Source organism: Solea senegalensis, linkage group LG11, assembly GCF_019176455.1.
Source record: "Solea senegalensis isolate Sse05_10M linkage group LG11, IFAPA_SoseM_1, whole genome shotgun sequence".
Taxonomy (NCBI): domain Eukaryota; kingdom Metazoa; phylum Chordata; class Actinopteri; order Pleuronectiformes; family Soleidae; genus Solea; species Solea senegalensis.
The window spans coordinates 11272860-11290781 of NC_058031.1; the positions used below are offsets into that span (position 1 = coordinate 11272860).

The following is a 17922-nucleotide window of genomic DNA, read 5'->3' on the forward strand; positions in this document are numbered from 1 at the left end:
GTTTGGTCCATAAAATGTCAGAAAAAAATGGCAGAAAGTAGAAAATATTCACATAAGAAGCTGAAAAATGACAGAAACTAGAGAATATTCACATAAGAAGCTGAAAAATGACAGAAGCTGACTGAAAATATTCACATTTAGCTGAAAATATAGACAATCACATAAGAAGCTGAAAATGGCAGAAAGTAGAAAATATTCACATAAGAAGCTGAAAATGACAGAAAGTAGAAAATATTCACATAAGAAGCTGAAAAATGACAGAAACTAGACAATATTCACATTTAAGAAGCTGAAAAATGAAAAATATTCATAAGAAGCTGAAAAATGGCAGAAAGTAGAAAATATTCACATTTAAGAAGCTGAAAAATGACAGAAACTAGAAAATATTCACATTTAAGAAGCTGAAAAATGACAGAAACTAGAAAATATTCACATTTAAGAAGCTGAAAAATGACAAAGTAGAAAATAGCTGAGGGAGCGTTTGTTTGTATACAGCAGCAGTGCAGGGGCGGGTGGGGACAGGAAGTGTTTATCCCAAAAAAACTGCTGAACAACAGTTTTTTTTTTTCACTGTATTCACTTCTCAAACTTTTCATGGACACATCTTTGTGTTTTTTTCCATCTCCAATCTGTCTGCAGCCTCGGCATAAAATGAATCACTTCTTCATGTGCAGTGTGGGAATATCACAGTGCACATAAGAAGCATCAGATGTAAACATTGATATACTGAGACACAGGCAGAGTTGTGAGGAGCTGGTCGACTGAATCGGCAACAGATGTAAGTTTAAACGATATATTTGAACTACAGTTTTAATTAATAATTAAGAGTATTTCTTTATTTTAATAAAAAGAAGTTTACTCAGATTTCAGCTTCTTAAAGGAATATTTCACCGTTGGGAAGATGAATGTCTATTAAAACTGGGTCATCTATGTAGTAGAAACGTGAAATAATCTTTGAAGAAAACGTAACTTTGGCTCATGTAAATGAACGACAACAACTCCCAGCATGCACTGGGCTCGCTGCCCCACGAGAGTCTCGCTGTCTCAAGCGTCGAAGCAGACAGCACTAGTCCCAGGGAGGAATTAAACATATAATGAATCTAAAAATACAAAACAAAATACACGCCACCCGTGGCTGGAGGCCAGCACTCGCCGCCACCCGCCGGCTTCTAGTTTTCACCGAAATGCAGGTCTTTGCCCTTGCAGCCAAGAGCCGATTAGCGTAACTGTTAGCACAGATGGCAGACACCGTGTTTGCATTCTGGGAATGAAGTCTCGTCCCCCTATGGGTGAGTCTAAAAAGTGCGGAACTGGCATAGTAGTTTCAAACCCTGAACCGACGTTTGCCCTACTGGGGCAAAATTGGAAAGGGAAAAACTGATTTTTTTGTTTTTCAATGTGAAAAACAGGGAGGGAAGCACAATTAAAAAAAAATATACACTACTGCTATTCTAGCAATACAAAGCCACATGCAAATCGGTGACGTATTCCTTTAAATATGAATATTCCCAGTTTCTTTGCTCGTCTGTGACAGTAAATGTTATATATTCCGTTAGTGGACAATGTCGATGTCTGTCTTTGTATAGATTGTATAGATTAACCAATTCATTAAAGGTGACATAGAATGCTTGTATCACACATATATGTTAGTTATGGAGGTCTACTTACATATATGAACTTGTTTTCATGGTTAAAAACCTCCTAATCGCTGCAAACGAGCCAATCAAAATATCTCCTCACTGATGCTCTCGGCAGCCGCGCTGTTTCAGACCAAAACCACACCCCTAGAATGTGGACTGTGTTGTGATTGGCCAGCCAACGAGAGCTTTCCCACTGTCCTGTGATTGGCCAGGTACCTGCGGTTGAATGTACGCAACCGGATGTGCCCGGACTAGTGCCCGCACCAGGAGGCGCTACGGTGGTGAGAGGAGTGGTGAAGATTTTTGATGACGACATCAAATTAAGGAAGTGCCGATCCGTTTCGCAGAGCCCAGGAAAACAATACAACACTATTTTCTCAGCAGTGGCTGAACTGTTGTTCTGAAACTTTAGGGTTTCATAAACGAGGTAATGACGCAGATACACACACAAACGCAGCGTTAATTGGAGCTTCCGGTCTATGTGGGCTTTAAGACAAAACACCATCGACTGATTCAGCGATAGTGAAAAAACCTGTTTGTTTCAGCCCGAGTGTAAAGTTAAGAGAAACTGGAATTATTCTGTCATTCATGTTACAGATTTGTCATCAAGTTATGACAGTGAGCAAGGCCTTTGTGTCACACGCTGAAAAAGAATCCAATTAGCCATACCCAGTCATGTGAATCGTGAAATATCTATGAGACAGTATTTTGATTCCTGCGGCGATGGTGTCTGCAAAGCTATTAGGCTATATATATATATATATATATATATATATGTGTGTGTGTGTGTGTGTGGGCATATATGCTGCATATACTTGACATCTGTGATATCGCCTGCTGCACACAGAAGCAGAAATATGACTAATTGAGCCGCTTCATGCATCTATGTACAAATGGCAACTGTGTCTGGGAAAAACAGACATATTTAACCTCTGATACTCGGTGTCACTTCAAGAGGTTGTTATGTAAGACACACACACACACACACACACACACACACACACACACGGTCCTCTGCAGTCCCTCTTTAACACTGTCAGCTGAACAGATCATACTGCAATGCTTCAATCTCCTTCAAATCAATCACAGAGATGATTCGGTGAAAAAAAAGGGAGATAAAAAGCCGAGCAGAGCCTGTCAAGGCAACGAGCGCCGAGGCCGTCAATGCTTCACTTAGACAGCTGTGGTCTAAAGGGGCCGCTTCCCCAGACAGGGGGACAAGACGGCGTTCGCCTGCATTCAAAACAAAGTTTTTTTTGGTTTGGGGGAGAGGAGATGTGACAGAGGACGGCAGGCTTCACTCCCTGATGTAAATGTCATGTGGATAAAAATCAATTTCATGATTCATTCAAGAGAGCAGGGTTTAAAAATGCATAAAGTTGCCTTGTCAGTGTGTGTCCTCCTCGAGAGTGACTCGCCGCACAGGGTCAGGGCTGGACAATTTTTCAAAGGTGCACGCCGTCGTAGATCCTGGTAACAATCCAAAAGTTTGACTGAGCGATTCTTTTTTTTTTCTCCCGCCCGCTTGTCGCCGCTCCTCGTTTCTAACACAGCATGAAAGGCGGTGGAATAAAAACATCTTAGCAGCAAATCGGCCTCACCATGGCAACTGTATTGATCAACTCTCCTGGGTCCTCAGAAAAAAAAAAAATCCATCCCTCATGTCAATATCCCAGCATTAACAGTTCAGCAGCTACTCACGTCCTGAATAGACAGCCATGATATTTAGCGTGCGGCAATAAAATCTACAATCACTATTTATCTTCCCTGATGATTCACTTATCACAGGGGTGAAACGCCAAATAACCCGATGAGATTCAGCGAGAACAAAAGAAAGCTGCGAGTGAGGCGGGAGGACATCACAGGTGAGGTCATCGCTCGCCGGCTTTCACTACATAGTTACGGCGCACGTCCAGTAATCAAATATAATTCCCGTCAAGTGAGACATGAAAGCCTTGCACGGCAGCTATTTGATGTTCCTTTCACCTTGATTAGAGCGAAAAACAAATCAGCTCTGGTTCTTAAATTATACGCGAACAGGTGCTTTCTTAAGCCTTTTGACGCCTTTGACAAGAATCACTTGATACTTGATGGATCGCAGTTCAAAGCAATCTCACAAAATTGTAATTGCTACCTTGCACTAATCAAATGCTGTAAGACTAATGACAGCAAATGGGTCTGCGAGCTCTCACTCCTGCCACGTATGGATTATACAGTATCATGTGGCTTCACATCAAATGGATCATCGTAATCATGCAACCAATCATCACCACTGAGGAAGGAGGAAAAACAACAGTAATAATAATAATAATGATAATCATAAGAAGGGCAAAGAAGGGCACAAACACACTGAGCGGAAGAGGGGATTTATCGTCGCTCCAGAGTGCAGGTTTGGCTGTGGTGACTCTTCCTGGCATCAGATGAAATGAGAAGAAACAGGGTGACGGACGAAGCTCCATGACAACTGCTGTCAATCCACGAGCTTGATTAAAAGACCCGAGACACTGCAGTGCAACATCACACATAGACTACACACACACACACACACACACACACACTCCCACTGCTTGACACTTACGGAGATGCCAGCACACCTGTTGTGAGGAGAAAACAGGAGATAGAGCTGCAGAAACATTTCTTTCACCGCCTCAAAGGTTCAGTTGGCAGCATTTTTCTGTTGGCGTTGCTGATCAATAATTTCATAGCGACGTGTCAGTGAGGAAGAGAATGACATTTCTGCAGCTCCTCTATAGCCTCTGCGCACAGTCTTTGCAAAACCTCGCCCGTCACACGAGATTTTGATCAATTACAGTGCTGTTCAGAGGCACACAGCTACCTTTACGGTGTGCAGTTCACCCTTATACTACTTTTCCTTATATAACACCATCATCACTTGAGAGCCTGTGTGACAGTATTGCCAAATCCCCTGAGTGCAGAAAGAGAAAAACAACACAATACAGTAGCACAGATAAGAGTCTCGAGGGTCAGTTCCTCGAATATTGTTGGTTAGAAGGTAAACTTGACAGAACGCGGGGTTGTTATGACACCAACCGAAACGATATAAATAAGGCTGGTTATTGTTTTCTAGAAGTCCTTTTTAGCGTAAATTAGGATATTTGTATGAATTTGGGGCTAAAAACCAGCCTAGAAGCGCAGTTGATGGACGAACAAGTCTGTGGATTATCCTGTTAGCTTAGCGGTTAGCTCCACCGGAGTGAGGCATAACAGACAGGCAAACTCACGAGTGACCAACCTTAGGGGGGCGATAGATAAAAAATGTGTGTGTGTGTGTGCAGGCAGGAGGCAATGTGAATATTTTAAAAGAAACAGCATGTCACATGATGTTCGAACTTGAAAAAAAGTGACAGCCCGAGACCGTTATTGCAATAAAGAGGAAGTCAGTTGTTGGTGAAAACAAGCTGCTCCGCTACAGCCAACTGTCTAACCTGCAAGGAAAACCTCAAAGGAAAGAGTCTAAATGAGATTTGGACAATAAATGCAATAAAACACATGTCACCATCAGAAGAGATTTTCAGAGATGGAGAGATTGCCTCGAGTCGTGCCGTCTATGAAGCGAGGAGCTCAGTCCGTGCAAAGAGCTGCAATCCCAAAACAACTTGTGGATGAAACTCAACAATCAGCTATTTCCTACCACAGCTTTAATCCCCTATATTTCGCAAACACACGCTTGATTAAAACAAAAAAAAAGAAAAAAAAAAGAAAAGGGGGGGAAGTCTTACAACACTCACATTCTGCAAAAGACTAATGAGTGTACAGAGGATTCTTCAAAGCATGACTCCAGGGTTTTTATTAACTTGTTATACTAAAAAATGCAATATGTTAACTCAGCCTTCAAAGAGTGAACAGGAACTGTGGACAGGATGAAGGTTTGCGGTGGAGACCATCAGACTAATTGTCCAAACAATGGAGCCTATACATGGGGGGGTGGGGTGCTAAAAGCATGTTAAGTATTTTCTTGCTCTTACAGTTGCAGTTAAACAGCTACTTAGAGTGAGGCCCTTGATTTGTCTAACCAAACCGATAAAGGAAGCACAGACGTGACAAGACAGCGAGTTCCAATCTGCACCCGCTAATCACTACCACCGCCACTGCAGCGCAGGTAATTCTGCGCGCCTCCGCTCACAGACAAAGAATCTGCATAGATACAAAAAGTATCAGTGTGATATTTCAAGTAATTAGACGTTTTGCTGCGGAGATGTATATTGAATAATTAATCTATTGCACTGGTGCCCTGCTGCGCTTCCCCATTCTACTGCAGCAACAGCAGTGGGCCAACTCCATTAGTTGACTCTCAGCCAGCCAAACAGGAATAGAGACGTATAAACCCAGGCTAACTCGTTTTGAAATGAGCGCTGCAAATTCATTTCATTAACTTGCAGTCACCGAGCTCAATTAGGGCACAGGGACTCTGAAAACAAGCTCATTTCGTGTCGCCCCCACAGATGAAATCAAGCCAACTCAACCATGTATCAAGGCTTTTAGGGTTCAAAACAATTCATAAAAACGCCTGCGGTCGTTCCACGCAAGAGGCTCGCACAATCATGTGCAATCACATGAAGCAGGCCTGTAATTTTCAGAAGGAGGTTTGTGGCATTTGGGTGTTATTGTGTCAGGCTTTGCCAGCCTTACACAGTGCCCGCTCATCCAGACTCCAGAGTGAGACTGGAACAGACGGAAGCTGTTCTTTCAGCACCACCGGGGACATGCAACAGCACATGCAGCTGTCTCATCCAACACAGTTAGTGGAGGGTAAAAATCACCCCAGAACCACTTCTCCATCCTTTCATTCGCATATTTTCAGACACAGAGTCTTGTCAGTGAGAACTACTAATTACACAAAATGAGTTTTTGAAAAAAAAAAAACGTGAAAAGGCAAAAATGATTGCATGTTACCACTTGGCAATTACCAAATGGTGATGGCAGTGGTTTGTCTTTCTGCAGGAGACACGGTTTTGGTTTGTTTACCACTCATGATATCCCTTTTCATCTGCTTCCACTTACTGCGGGGTGGGCAGCAGTGAGGAGGGGCATCACTTTCACGCTTTACTAAAAAAAGACAGATTATCTCAACAGCTTTGTGGTCACAAGATTATCCGCAGCATGGATGTGAACAGATAGACCCCAAGTGGTGCCTCGTCACCTGCCCTTTCACCCTCTCACCAAAAACAAGACCCTATTTGATGCTCCCTGAATTTATGAATTCATTTTGTTTATCATTCTTTTATCATTCATGCGAGACTACGGTTGTTTTCACAGTTTTCTTTTGTAGAAACTTGTCGAGTTGGCACATTAAAGCTGCAGTATGTAACTTTTTGAGTTGTGCACTTAGCGATGCTACTATTCTGCCTCTGTGTGGCCTCTTCATGGACAGAAATGTCAACATAGTCCTTAGCCGAGTCCTTCACCTGAAAACGGGCCGTGTGAAGCAATACTATCGGACCAGACTGAGGGAGCATGTGTGAGTATACAGCATCTACGGCGATGATGCTGTTGCTGTCACCAGAAACAGACAGAGTGTCGTGGAGCTTAGCGGTTCAACAGGTTCAGCAACTCATTTGACAATGATTTAAATGTAACGGACATTTGATTATGTTTCAAATTTGGCGACACCCACTGGAATAATTACTGTTTGAATGTGTTTTGCAATAAATAATATATTTTACATTGACACAATATATATGTTGATATGTAATTATTTGAGTAGGTCCCCCCTTTTTTCACTTGAGCCCCTGCTCCCTGAAATGTATGCGCACACCACTGCAACAAAAAAAAAAGAAGAAAGAAGAAGACTTGCCTGAAAGAGGCGTAGGATGTTGGCGACCATGATCGATACTGAACTTGCCGAGGCTCCGATGACTCCCACCACTTTTTCGGGCTTGACAAACACCGGCGGCTCCCCGTTGGTGCACCTCACGTCGGAGGTGTCCTTCGTGATCAGCGCTTGCACGAAAGTCAGCGACTGCTCCAGCGCGTAAGTATCCCTCGAGCAAGTGTCCAGCACCCGCGCGCCCAACGTGATGTTGGGCAAGAGTTGTTCGTCCTGGTTGATCTGGTCCAACGCGTACATCATGGCTTCCAGCCTCTGGATGCCGTTCTCCTTCTTCAGGTCCCCGCACGGCGCGCCGTCCACCCCTCTCGAGTGCACCGGGAAAAGTCCGCCGAGGGTCAGGTGTCCCTCAGTCCGAATGGAATGAGGCGCGTAAGTCTCCTGAGGCAGCGCCGCACGATCCACCACCGTCCTCATGATCCACAGAGCTCGCCATAAACAGCCGAGCAGCCCGGGACGAGCCATGACGGGAAGTTTGTACCGAGGATTATTGACAGTTAATGATAAGAAACCAAGACAAGGCAGAGACAACTTAGTTAATGAGAATCCATTCTTTGTCACCACGGAGGAGACAGAGCAAGCTGAGAAGGAGAAGAAGGAGAAGAAGAAGAAGAAGAAGAAAGGAGACAGTGGTGTGGTGGTGGTGATGATGGTGGATGATGGCTCAGGCAAACTGCGCCCATCTCCCGACTACTGCTCCTCCTGCTGCTGCTGCCGCCGCTGCTGCCAGCAGCTTGTTGAACACTGATTCAGTCACTTTGCAGAAATGAAGCCGAAATCCATGAGAAACCAAAAAATAAATGCAGATAAAAGGAAAAAGACGCACACACAAATAAGCACCTGCTGCAGATGAAGTGGCCTAATTTATCCAAAAATCCAAAGCGCGATGAGACACAGAGAGAGAGAGAGAGACAGAGAGCCTCTCCTGAAAACTGACAGATTCTTCTAGTTAATCGAATAACACGCAGGGAATTTGAATTCAATAAATCCAAATACTTAAACGTTAGGACCGGCTGAAGTGGGAGACATCCTCCTCTGCGAGTCCAACTCCACGGGAGCGCAGGGACAGGAACGGCTGTGGTGTCCGTGTCTCCGTGGTGCGTATCATCTCCACAGTGGAAGGATGAAGGATAGAAAGGAAAAAAAAAAATCAAGGGGGGGATAAAAAAAAAACCCGCGTCTGTGAGCTCTAACGTGCCTTCACTGTGCAGGAGGCAGGAGAGAATCCAGCTAATGAAAGCCGTCAGATGGGGCTTCTCTATTCCGTCACCGCAACCGGTTCGCGTTTATACAAAATGAATGAGTCACAGCGAGAGGGATTCACCGCGCGCCGAGTTTTTTTTTAGCCCCCTTTTCCTTCGCGAGACGTCACTCACTTGGTTGTGGAGGGAGGGGGGGGAGAAAAAAAAGAAAAGTAGCATCACTTCTTGCAGGCACGATTTTTCAGGAAGTTGTGTCTTCAGACACGAGCTCAACAAGAGACGGAGGTGGAGAAGAAGAAGAAGAAGAAGAAGAAGAAACAAAGCACTTGGAGACCATTGTCTCTGAGACTCTGAGTGCGCCTCAGCAGCAGCAGCATTCATAATCTCCTTCTCTCGCTATTTCCACTCCCTCCTTCATCACACACACACACACACACGCGCGCAGAGAGAGCGAGAGACACACACGTTCTCGCGCGGCAGTCTTACTGAGGACACTCAAATGTAAAATGTATTTCCGAGCCCCTTACCTTAACATTAACCATCACAACTGAACCCCAACCAATAATCTAAACCCTAATACAAGTCTTAACCCTTATAAAGGCCTTTAAAGTCACGATAAAGTCACATACCACATGTCAAACTCAAGGCCTGCGGGCCACATTCAGCCCGCCATACACTTGTATTTGGACCTTGAGACAATATGTTATGTCTAGTACTTTTTGTACTTGGTACGCGTCAGTACTACCGAGTACTGGTTCACTTTTAATGAATCGGTGCCAAATCTGGTACTCGAAATGTCTGGGAGCGCACGCAAGAGCGCGACAGCAATAACCGCAAGCTGAAAGTGTGGCTGCATTTCACACAATTAGACGCAGACAGCGCTCAATGCAGGGATGCAAACCTGATGAAGCACCTGGTCAATTCATTTCAAAGCTGAAGAATGAATTCCAGATACCGGTAACGTGTCAGTTCCGTTATGAATGGTACCCAACCCTAGTTATGTCTTACCAGCACAACACACATCGAGCTACCTCTAGACTAGGCAGACGCAGAACAAGTCGTAATTACTAGCAGTGTTGAGGACACTGTCCACTGTCTCCATCTCAAGCCAGTGACATGAGATTCCATGCAGAACAATGAGCGAGTTACGTTAGCGAGAGAGCAAATGATGACGTGATGCCTGGGAAATTAAAAGACTGACTGACTCGACTGATTTGCCCAAGACCCCAAGGACAATCACTTGTCCAGATGCAGAGCGCGCTGCAAATCAATAAAAGTGGACGCCATGGATGAAGCGGCTCTTACATGCTGTCCTCCCATCTTAAATGGTGTCAGCACATTCATTTTGGTCCTTGAATTTGAGGAAATTGGTCCTGAAAAGTCCTTGAAGGTGAAGGTGATTTCAATGGAAAACCTACAACTGATGTGTGTATGACCTTGAAACAGTTGTCCAATGTTGATGTGTGACCCTTCTGAAGCTATTACATGCATTTTATTTTAAGTATGCACTGGGTCCAACATATCATTTTTAATTTCAAATTTGATCGTTGATTTGTTTCATTATTTAATACATAACCTTGCTTTGTTCTGAATTTCATATGATGTGACTAATCCTGAACGCAATTCTAAATCTAACCCTAAAACCAGATCTTAACTCCAAACAACATGTCCCCCCATGTTTTATACGTTTTGTTTTTTTGGGTCCTTACAAATAAACACATACAAGAACATACACACGTCTCTGTGCTGCACTCTTAAGCCCCTTTTCCACCTGTGGTCCCAGCTCGCCTCGCCTCAGCACAGTTTAGGTGGGTTTTCCCTCTAAAAAAATAGTACCAGCTCGTGGGCGGAGTCGTCGCTCCGCGGCTGCATGAAACTGCTGGCTGACGCGAGATGTAAAGTAGTAGTTTTCAGTGTAACTAAATCATTAGAATCAGTTCATTAAAACTATTTGTTCAGTACCCGCTCCATGACCGGAGCACAGACACAGTCACTGGACTGGAATAAAGCGGCAGGGTTTGTGCTGCGGCTCGCGATCAGCAGTGCTGTCGCCAAATACACCAGACGCCGCCGCTAAATATTGAGATTATAGACATTTCCCTGGTAATTGTTGGAGATTAAGCCACGTTTTTAGGATTGCTCAGTCTTTTTTTAAAGTGACCTACAGTTCGGAATTGTTCTGCTTGATTCTTGTGTCGGCCGTCTCTCAGTTTGCTTGGAACCTCGCCAGAGCAGGTACTAAAAGAAGTACCCGGTACCAGGGACTATGCTAGTTAGCCGAGTCGAGCCAGTGGAAACACGCCCCTTAGTGAGGAAAGAGAGAATCAGTTGAAATGTGGTCACTAAGTCAAAATGGTTCTCACAAAGATATTCATCCAAAGTACAAGCTCACACACACGTTTTTGTATCCCTTAGTGGACACTTATAGATTTCCTGGTCCCTTACCTTAACCTTAACCATCAGAGTAAAGGGCTTAAACCTAAAACCATAGCTATGATCACTTTTTTTTTTTTTTCCATCGTTGTGACTCAGATGTGATTTATTTATTTTTTTTCAAGGCTGGGGACAGAGAAAACCAAAAGTCAATTCCTGTTTTCAAATCACAGCTATGCCACTTCTGTGTGCGATCTTCGATCGGATGCTGTATAAATCCAATAGGTGTTCATGTGACAAGAATGATAACGGTCATATCAGAGGCCATGTGGCTCTTTGTCTCTGAGCATTGACAATCAAAGCACACTGGAAGGAGAGCGTCGTCTTCCATCTCACACACAGATTCACTGTGATGGCTTCTGTTTCTGAATTTCCCCATGTGAAGACATTTTTCATGTATGTATGTTTAGCATAACGTGCAGTGATGCTAAATGTTAGTCTATGACAGTCTATGAGATGATTGCTATTAATCGTTAATTATGAATCATCACGTTTGTTTTTATGTATCAGTGGCTTTTTCATTTCAGTATTTGAGGATGTATTTTGTGCTTGTTTAGTATTTTCTTACCGACCCCTCGACAACTTTGAAGGTTTATGTATTTTTGTTTACTTTTTTCAAATAAATCAATGTATAAATGTATTTTTGTTTATTTTTGTCAAATAAATCAAATCAATAAAGGCACATTTTTATCTCAATACCATGTGGTCTCGTCCATATGATATTTTCTCGTAGCATAATCGACAGCCATGAATGTAAACCATCAAATCTGACGTGTAATAGATCATATTTGAATATTGCGGCCCTCAATCTGAATGTAGCCCAGGTCTTAGCCCTCAAAAAGCCCTGTGAAGTTTTCAGGGCCTGCTAAAATCCCAGACATGCTCAGCTTTACGCAACCTACGTTTTATCCCCAGCCTTAACCATAACTAGCTAATGTTTAACTCTCACCTTAATCCAACCACAGTTCTTATCTCCACATGGGACTGAGCAGTTAAACTCATTTAGTGAAAAAAAAAAGCCTGTGACCCAAACACTGACCCATGGATTATTATTTCATCTGTTAGTGTCAGAGATTGTTTACAGGAAGGACCTATAGTATTCTTATTGGAATCATTTTATTTTGTGTAATCGCTCTATTGTTTAGTTAAAGCTTTTGATAATTGAGCTTTATTTGACATATGTTCTAAATAACAATAGAAGGCGTGTATTTTTCCTTTCTCTTGTATCAGAACATAGAGAAGTCAATATATTGATGATACATCAGGTTGTATTGCTCCGTCATGTTTTAAATCTGCGAACTACAGCTTGCCTTAACAATTACATCGCAAATCAAATTGCAATCGCGTGATCTGTCAGAAGAATGGCAATCAGGAAATTAGAAATGAGATGGTTTTCCTTAAATCAGCACAACACCAGAGCTTCAGAGGTTCTGCCTCATTAGGAACAGGCTTTGGTCTCCACGAGGAGTACTGGTCCTGAACAAGTCAGTGCTTATAGCGGAAATGGTCCCACAGAGGAAACTCACATACACACTCACAACAACAAAAGTCTTCTTTTGATGTTGACAGTGGCAGCCATGAAAAGGGAGATCTGTGGCTTTATGAAAGAGTTGCAGCAGGTAAGAGCTTCACCCGCCTCTTTACTGAAAAGGAAAATAATAAAAAAAAAAAATGAAAAAGAAAAAGGTGCCTTTTTTCCTGAAATAGTTTTGGATTCATCAGTGATGCACCTTTAAAAACGGAAGAGTGGGGGGGAGGAGCAGAACAGACACGTTTGGTGGAGGGGTCCAGGCTGGTCTCCCAGGCAACCCTTCTTCAGAAGACACTCCTGATTCATCCCTGTGCACCCCGCACACACACACACACACACACACGCAGAGCAGACACATCGCTGGCACACACACAGTGGTGATAATTAACCACATCTTCAGGAGCATGGCGCCCTCACATCTTCTTAACAAAACACTATCATCACCAAACTATTTTGCCGCACAGATGGTGCTTTTACAAACAAGCAGATTATGATAATTTGCTTTCGTATCGCGCGCACGAGCCAGGGACTCGACTCACAGAGCACATTTGTGGAATTAATTTTATAAATGCGAGATAATTTGAAGTAGCCTAATGTCCTATTTGAATGATATACTGTATTGTCAGGCTCTATTACTGTAATGACTGCTGTTTTCCTTTAGTAGGTTACAGTGAGAGAAAATGTGCCAGCTGAGCACAGGTATACACTGATTTGTTGGCTATACAATGGCATCATCCAATATTCATTTTGTTTAATTTCATTTTCAGCAAATAGGATAATACTGGCTGATTCAAACTAAGGATGTGCTTGGTAAGGATACTGATACTGATACTGATACTGATACCGATACCGATACTGATACCGATGCCGATTGGGGTCAAAATCATTGGACTGGATATCAACATATCACATCAATGATTCACTAACTGTAAACTAGGGTTACATTGTGGAGCAACCACAATGGCAATTGTGTGGCCCAAGAGAGAGGCCACCAATAATAAATGTAAATGTTGGGGTGCATTGTTGCTGTTTTGCAGTTGCACCAAACAAGCAGCATGTGAGAGCGGATGTCGTCGAGCGGTGAACAAAATGGATAAACGCGGTGAAAGTTCCGAAACGGAAGAACTTGTACCGAAGACAGGAGCCGCGTCTGTTGTTTGGAAGTTCTGCGGCTTTAAAAAATCTGACGTCGATCAAACAACAATATTCTGCAAATGTTGTCGGGTTAAAGTTGTAGCCGCAGGAGGCAACGCAAGCCATTTGTGTCTCCACCTCAGCCACAATCATGTCCTGGAATATCAAGAATGCATTAAACTCAGATCTGCTTCCTCCACATCTGCAGGTAACGTTGCACTGCAAGACAAAAGACGAGTCAGATGTCACTCGGATACGCGTTGATATACGACTGCCTACGACAAGTAACGATCCTCTAAATGATTAGAAAATGAGGTTAACACCCAGTCGTGATACGTAGCACGACGCTGTTGTTTGCGACAACCAAACGATGATTCTACTGTTTACAGGCATCTTTTTTCCTATTCTTATTGCTATTTAAAATTGCCTCGACATCCTTGGGATATTTACATCTGTCACAAAGGAGAGACAGTTTTCCGTCGCCCAATCAGCTGACTGTTGTGGGTGAAGCTTGACCTTACTGTACAATTTCACTCTGGTACTCCAAGGAAGGGTGCCAAAACTGTACCAAACCGAACCGTTCCACTTGACGGAACCACGGCAATAGTAGATCTATTGGTCCTATAAAAAAGAAGGAAGCTTGACACTGCATTTACTCGGCTCGAGAGATATGCGAGTAAAACACACACAGACAGACAGACAGACAGACATTCCTGGTAGTTATAGATAGATGGCACGGCCCTCAAAGGTGCACTCAAAGTGCAAGTGAAAGAAAAAAGATGAAAAGATCCATAAATAATCAGAGCAGATACAAAGTGTAATCATCATGTGAGTGAGAGTTGCATGTGTCATCTGTATGGATGTACTTTAAATTTAAAATGTCAAAATGCAGCCGTCGTGCTGTTTATTTCAGCCTTTGTAAGAGCTGGATATTTGTTAAACAGTTGGAGCATAATGTTTTTCCAATGCCTGCTTATGGCAAGGTGGTAATTGAATCCGCACAAACATTCTTTAAATGTCCAGTGTGTAACACTTAGGAGGATTTACTGGCGTATATTGAAGAAAGTACCCATAAGCGTACTTTGTAAAGGTGTATAATTGCTTTAAATTGAAAATAGTTAGGTATTTGTGGCCTTACAATAAGCCTTTTATATACACTTTTGGCAAAGGTCTTGCTTTATGAAGCCTTGCTTCTACAGTAGCCTGAAGGAACAGACCAGCCAGAGAGTTTATTTAGTGTTACAAAGAAAAAGCTTACTATGCAAATGAAAAAGGACAACATCAAATCTGGTACGCTAAAGTCACTGTAGCTTGGGAATGTGATGAGTGAGCAGAGGAGTCCTCCATTTGCTACAATCTGCAGTCTCACCATTAGATTCAAGACTCAAGATGTTTATTAGCCATGTGTGCATGAACAGACTGTCTGAGCACAAAGGAATGTGTGCGTGAAACTTCTGGAGTCAGTCTTTTGGAAGGACAAGACACAGAGAAATACAAATGTACGTAAATAAAACATAACTGTGCAATGACCCAGCTGGAGATACGACACTATACAAAATATTTTCACTACATACAGTATATATATATATAAATACATATATGTATATATATATATATATATATATATATATACACATATATATATATACACATATATATATATACACATATATATATATATATATACATATACATATATATAAAAAAATATGTAGACAATCCTACTACTACAATCTCAGAAGAACAGGACTGAAAACAAGTGGGAAATGTCAATAATTCTTAACACTGGACCTTTAAATATGGCCAGTAGACTGTACTAGCCTAAAATTGTTAGATATTGTAGATAGTCAAGCTTGGGATATATTTATATATCAAATGTCTAATTCAGACATTATTATTTCACTATTATTTCACAAGTGTGTGTGTGATTGCCAGAGTGGGAAAGGGCTAAAACATATATATATGTATACATTTTATTTTATTTTTGTCACTACCTCAAAAGAAAAAAAGAACTACGCTACGGAGCCCCAGATAAAAATTCTTTTGTGTGCACATAATATTAATTTGTGGCCATGAAATACTAATTCATTCCCACGAAATGGGTGAAACGTGCACACGAATAATATTAAAAACGTTCTCATTTATTACCTGGAGAGCTGCACAAGTAAAGCGAGTGAAGAGGACTAAAGCTTGGGGATGAGTTACAAAGATATTCTCAAAAGCCTAGCATTGCAAGTGTCATGCCAAAGTAGTTAACCTCGACAGGATTTGTATCCCCTGCTGTGGGAGCGCGCACGCACACAGCGAGGTGGAGGCGGGGCTACGTTGCTACCTGTAAAGTAACCCTGTAAAGTAATATTCTGTTTAAATGCGTCTCGTTCATATTGATTCCCTGCAATGCCAGGCATTTGAGAATATATTTGTAACTCATTCCCAACCTGAAATTAAACTCAATCACGCCCTCTCCGCTCACTTTACTTGTACAGCTCTCCCGGTAATTCATGAGAATATTATTAATGTTATTAATTTCATGCGCACATTATACCTATTTCTCCCTGTGTGTGTGTGTGGGGGGGTTTTCTCCAGGTTCTCCGGTTTCCTCCCACAGTCCAAAAACATGCAATATGGGGATCAGGTAAATTGGACACTCTACATTGACGGTAGGTGTGAATGTGAGAGTGACGGGTTGTTTGTCTCTATATGTATCCCTGTGATGGACTGGCGATAGGATAAAGCAGTAGGAGATGGATTGATGGACATTAAACCTATTTCGTGCACACGTTTTAGCTATTTCGTGGGAAGGAATTAGTATTTTGTGGGAACAAATTAGTATTTTGTGTGCATGTTTTACCTATTTCGGAGGAAGGAATTAATATTTTGTGCACACAATTTAATTTTAACGCTCTTACTTCAAAACATAACTTCAAAGAATAACAGTTACCCCACTCAAAATGTTTAATCAGCTATCAAAATAGATGGTGATTCATTCTGTAACGGAATTATAATACTACATTTTTGCAAAGCCCCAAAATATTGAAACTGACCACTTGTGGACTAGGCACATATGCAGCATCTGACAGACTGCGGAAACAGTCAGACACAAAACAATAAATGAACGATAGAATAAGTCAGTGAAGTTGCGTAATCAGAGAGTGGCCTTATTGTGGAAATGATTATGAGGAGCAGAATCCCGCCGTACGCTCATGTCCGTTCCATTTACTTCTGTTCAATTAAAAGATTAGAAAAGGCAGTGTCGCTCTCTCTTATGCAAACGTGTCCTATTGACATTACAAACTTGCATGGACACATTTCTATTTAATTAAGTTGAACAGAGATAAATTCACGGCTAATCCTGTCATACAGTGCGCTCGTCTCCATTAACTGCAATAACTGCCTCGTGCACGTCCAACTCCAGAGATGATAATGGGGTTCTGGGCGCAAACGTGATACACATTGGGCTCGGAAATTCATGAGATGCACCAAAAATACATTTAAGGAAAGTGTGTGGGAACTGCTGGGAAGAGACTGCTGAGAAGAGAAAAGAGGGATGTGAAGGGAGAGGTAGGCAGATGGCCTCCTCCACTGTGAGCGCAATGAGACAGGCAGGCAGGGCTTCCACAAAAAAGAAAAAAAAAAACCCTAGCAATAGCCCCCACAAATGACACCCTGAGAGACTGGTGTCGCAATGCACGACACTAATTCCACTCCCTGGACTCTACGGTAAGAGCCTGACACCCACTTACACTGTCAATGGAAAGGTTACTTTTGAAAAATGGGGCCCTCACTGTGATTTAATTCACTGACTAACCCCAGGAAGAGGAGCTTTTCCCCTGGGGGAGGCTGTGTGATTTAGAGTGAGATTGTGCTTCTTTTCAGTTTGGATCTCCGCTCACTTTCACACACATTTACATGACGATCAAGAAAAAAACAAATGACCGCGTTGATAAAACCGGACAAAGTGAAATTGTATTAAATTGTATTTCCCAAAATCACACGAACACACACATATCATGTGGTTTGCAGTTGAAATGCTATTACATGTCCAACTGGACCCACACTGGACTTGGTGCTTTGAGAATTCCACAATTCCCACCCACGGGCTCTGGAAATAGTAGAAGAAGCTGGTACACAGGA

The 17922-nt window shown here is 42.4% G+C and overlaps 1 protein-coding gene across 1 annotated transcript in view; it reads right to left on the reverse strand.

Moving 5' to 3' along the window:
• The window catches only part of LOC122777820 (metabotropic glutamate receptor 7-like), a 115948-nt gene extending 106936 nt beyond the window's left edge, over positions 1-9012 (reverse strand). The window contains exon 1 of the mRNA XM_044039307.1: positions 7456-9012. Coding sequence (XP_043895242.1) covers positions 7456-7953 — 498 coding nt within the window. The 5' untranslated portion in view covers positions 7954-9012. The remainder of the gene's footprint in view (positions 1-7455) is intronic.
• Positions 9013-17922: the final 8910 nt, after the last annotated feature.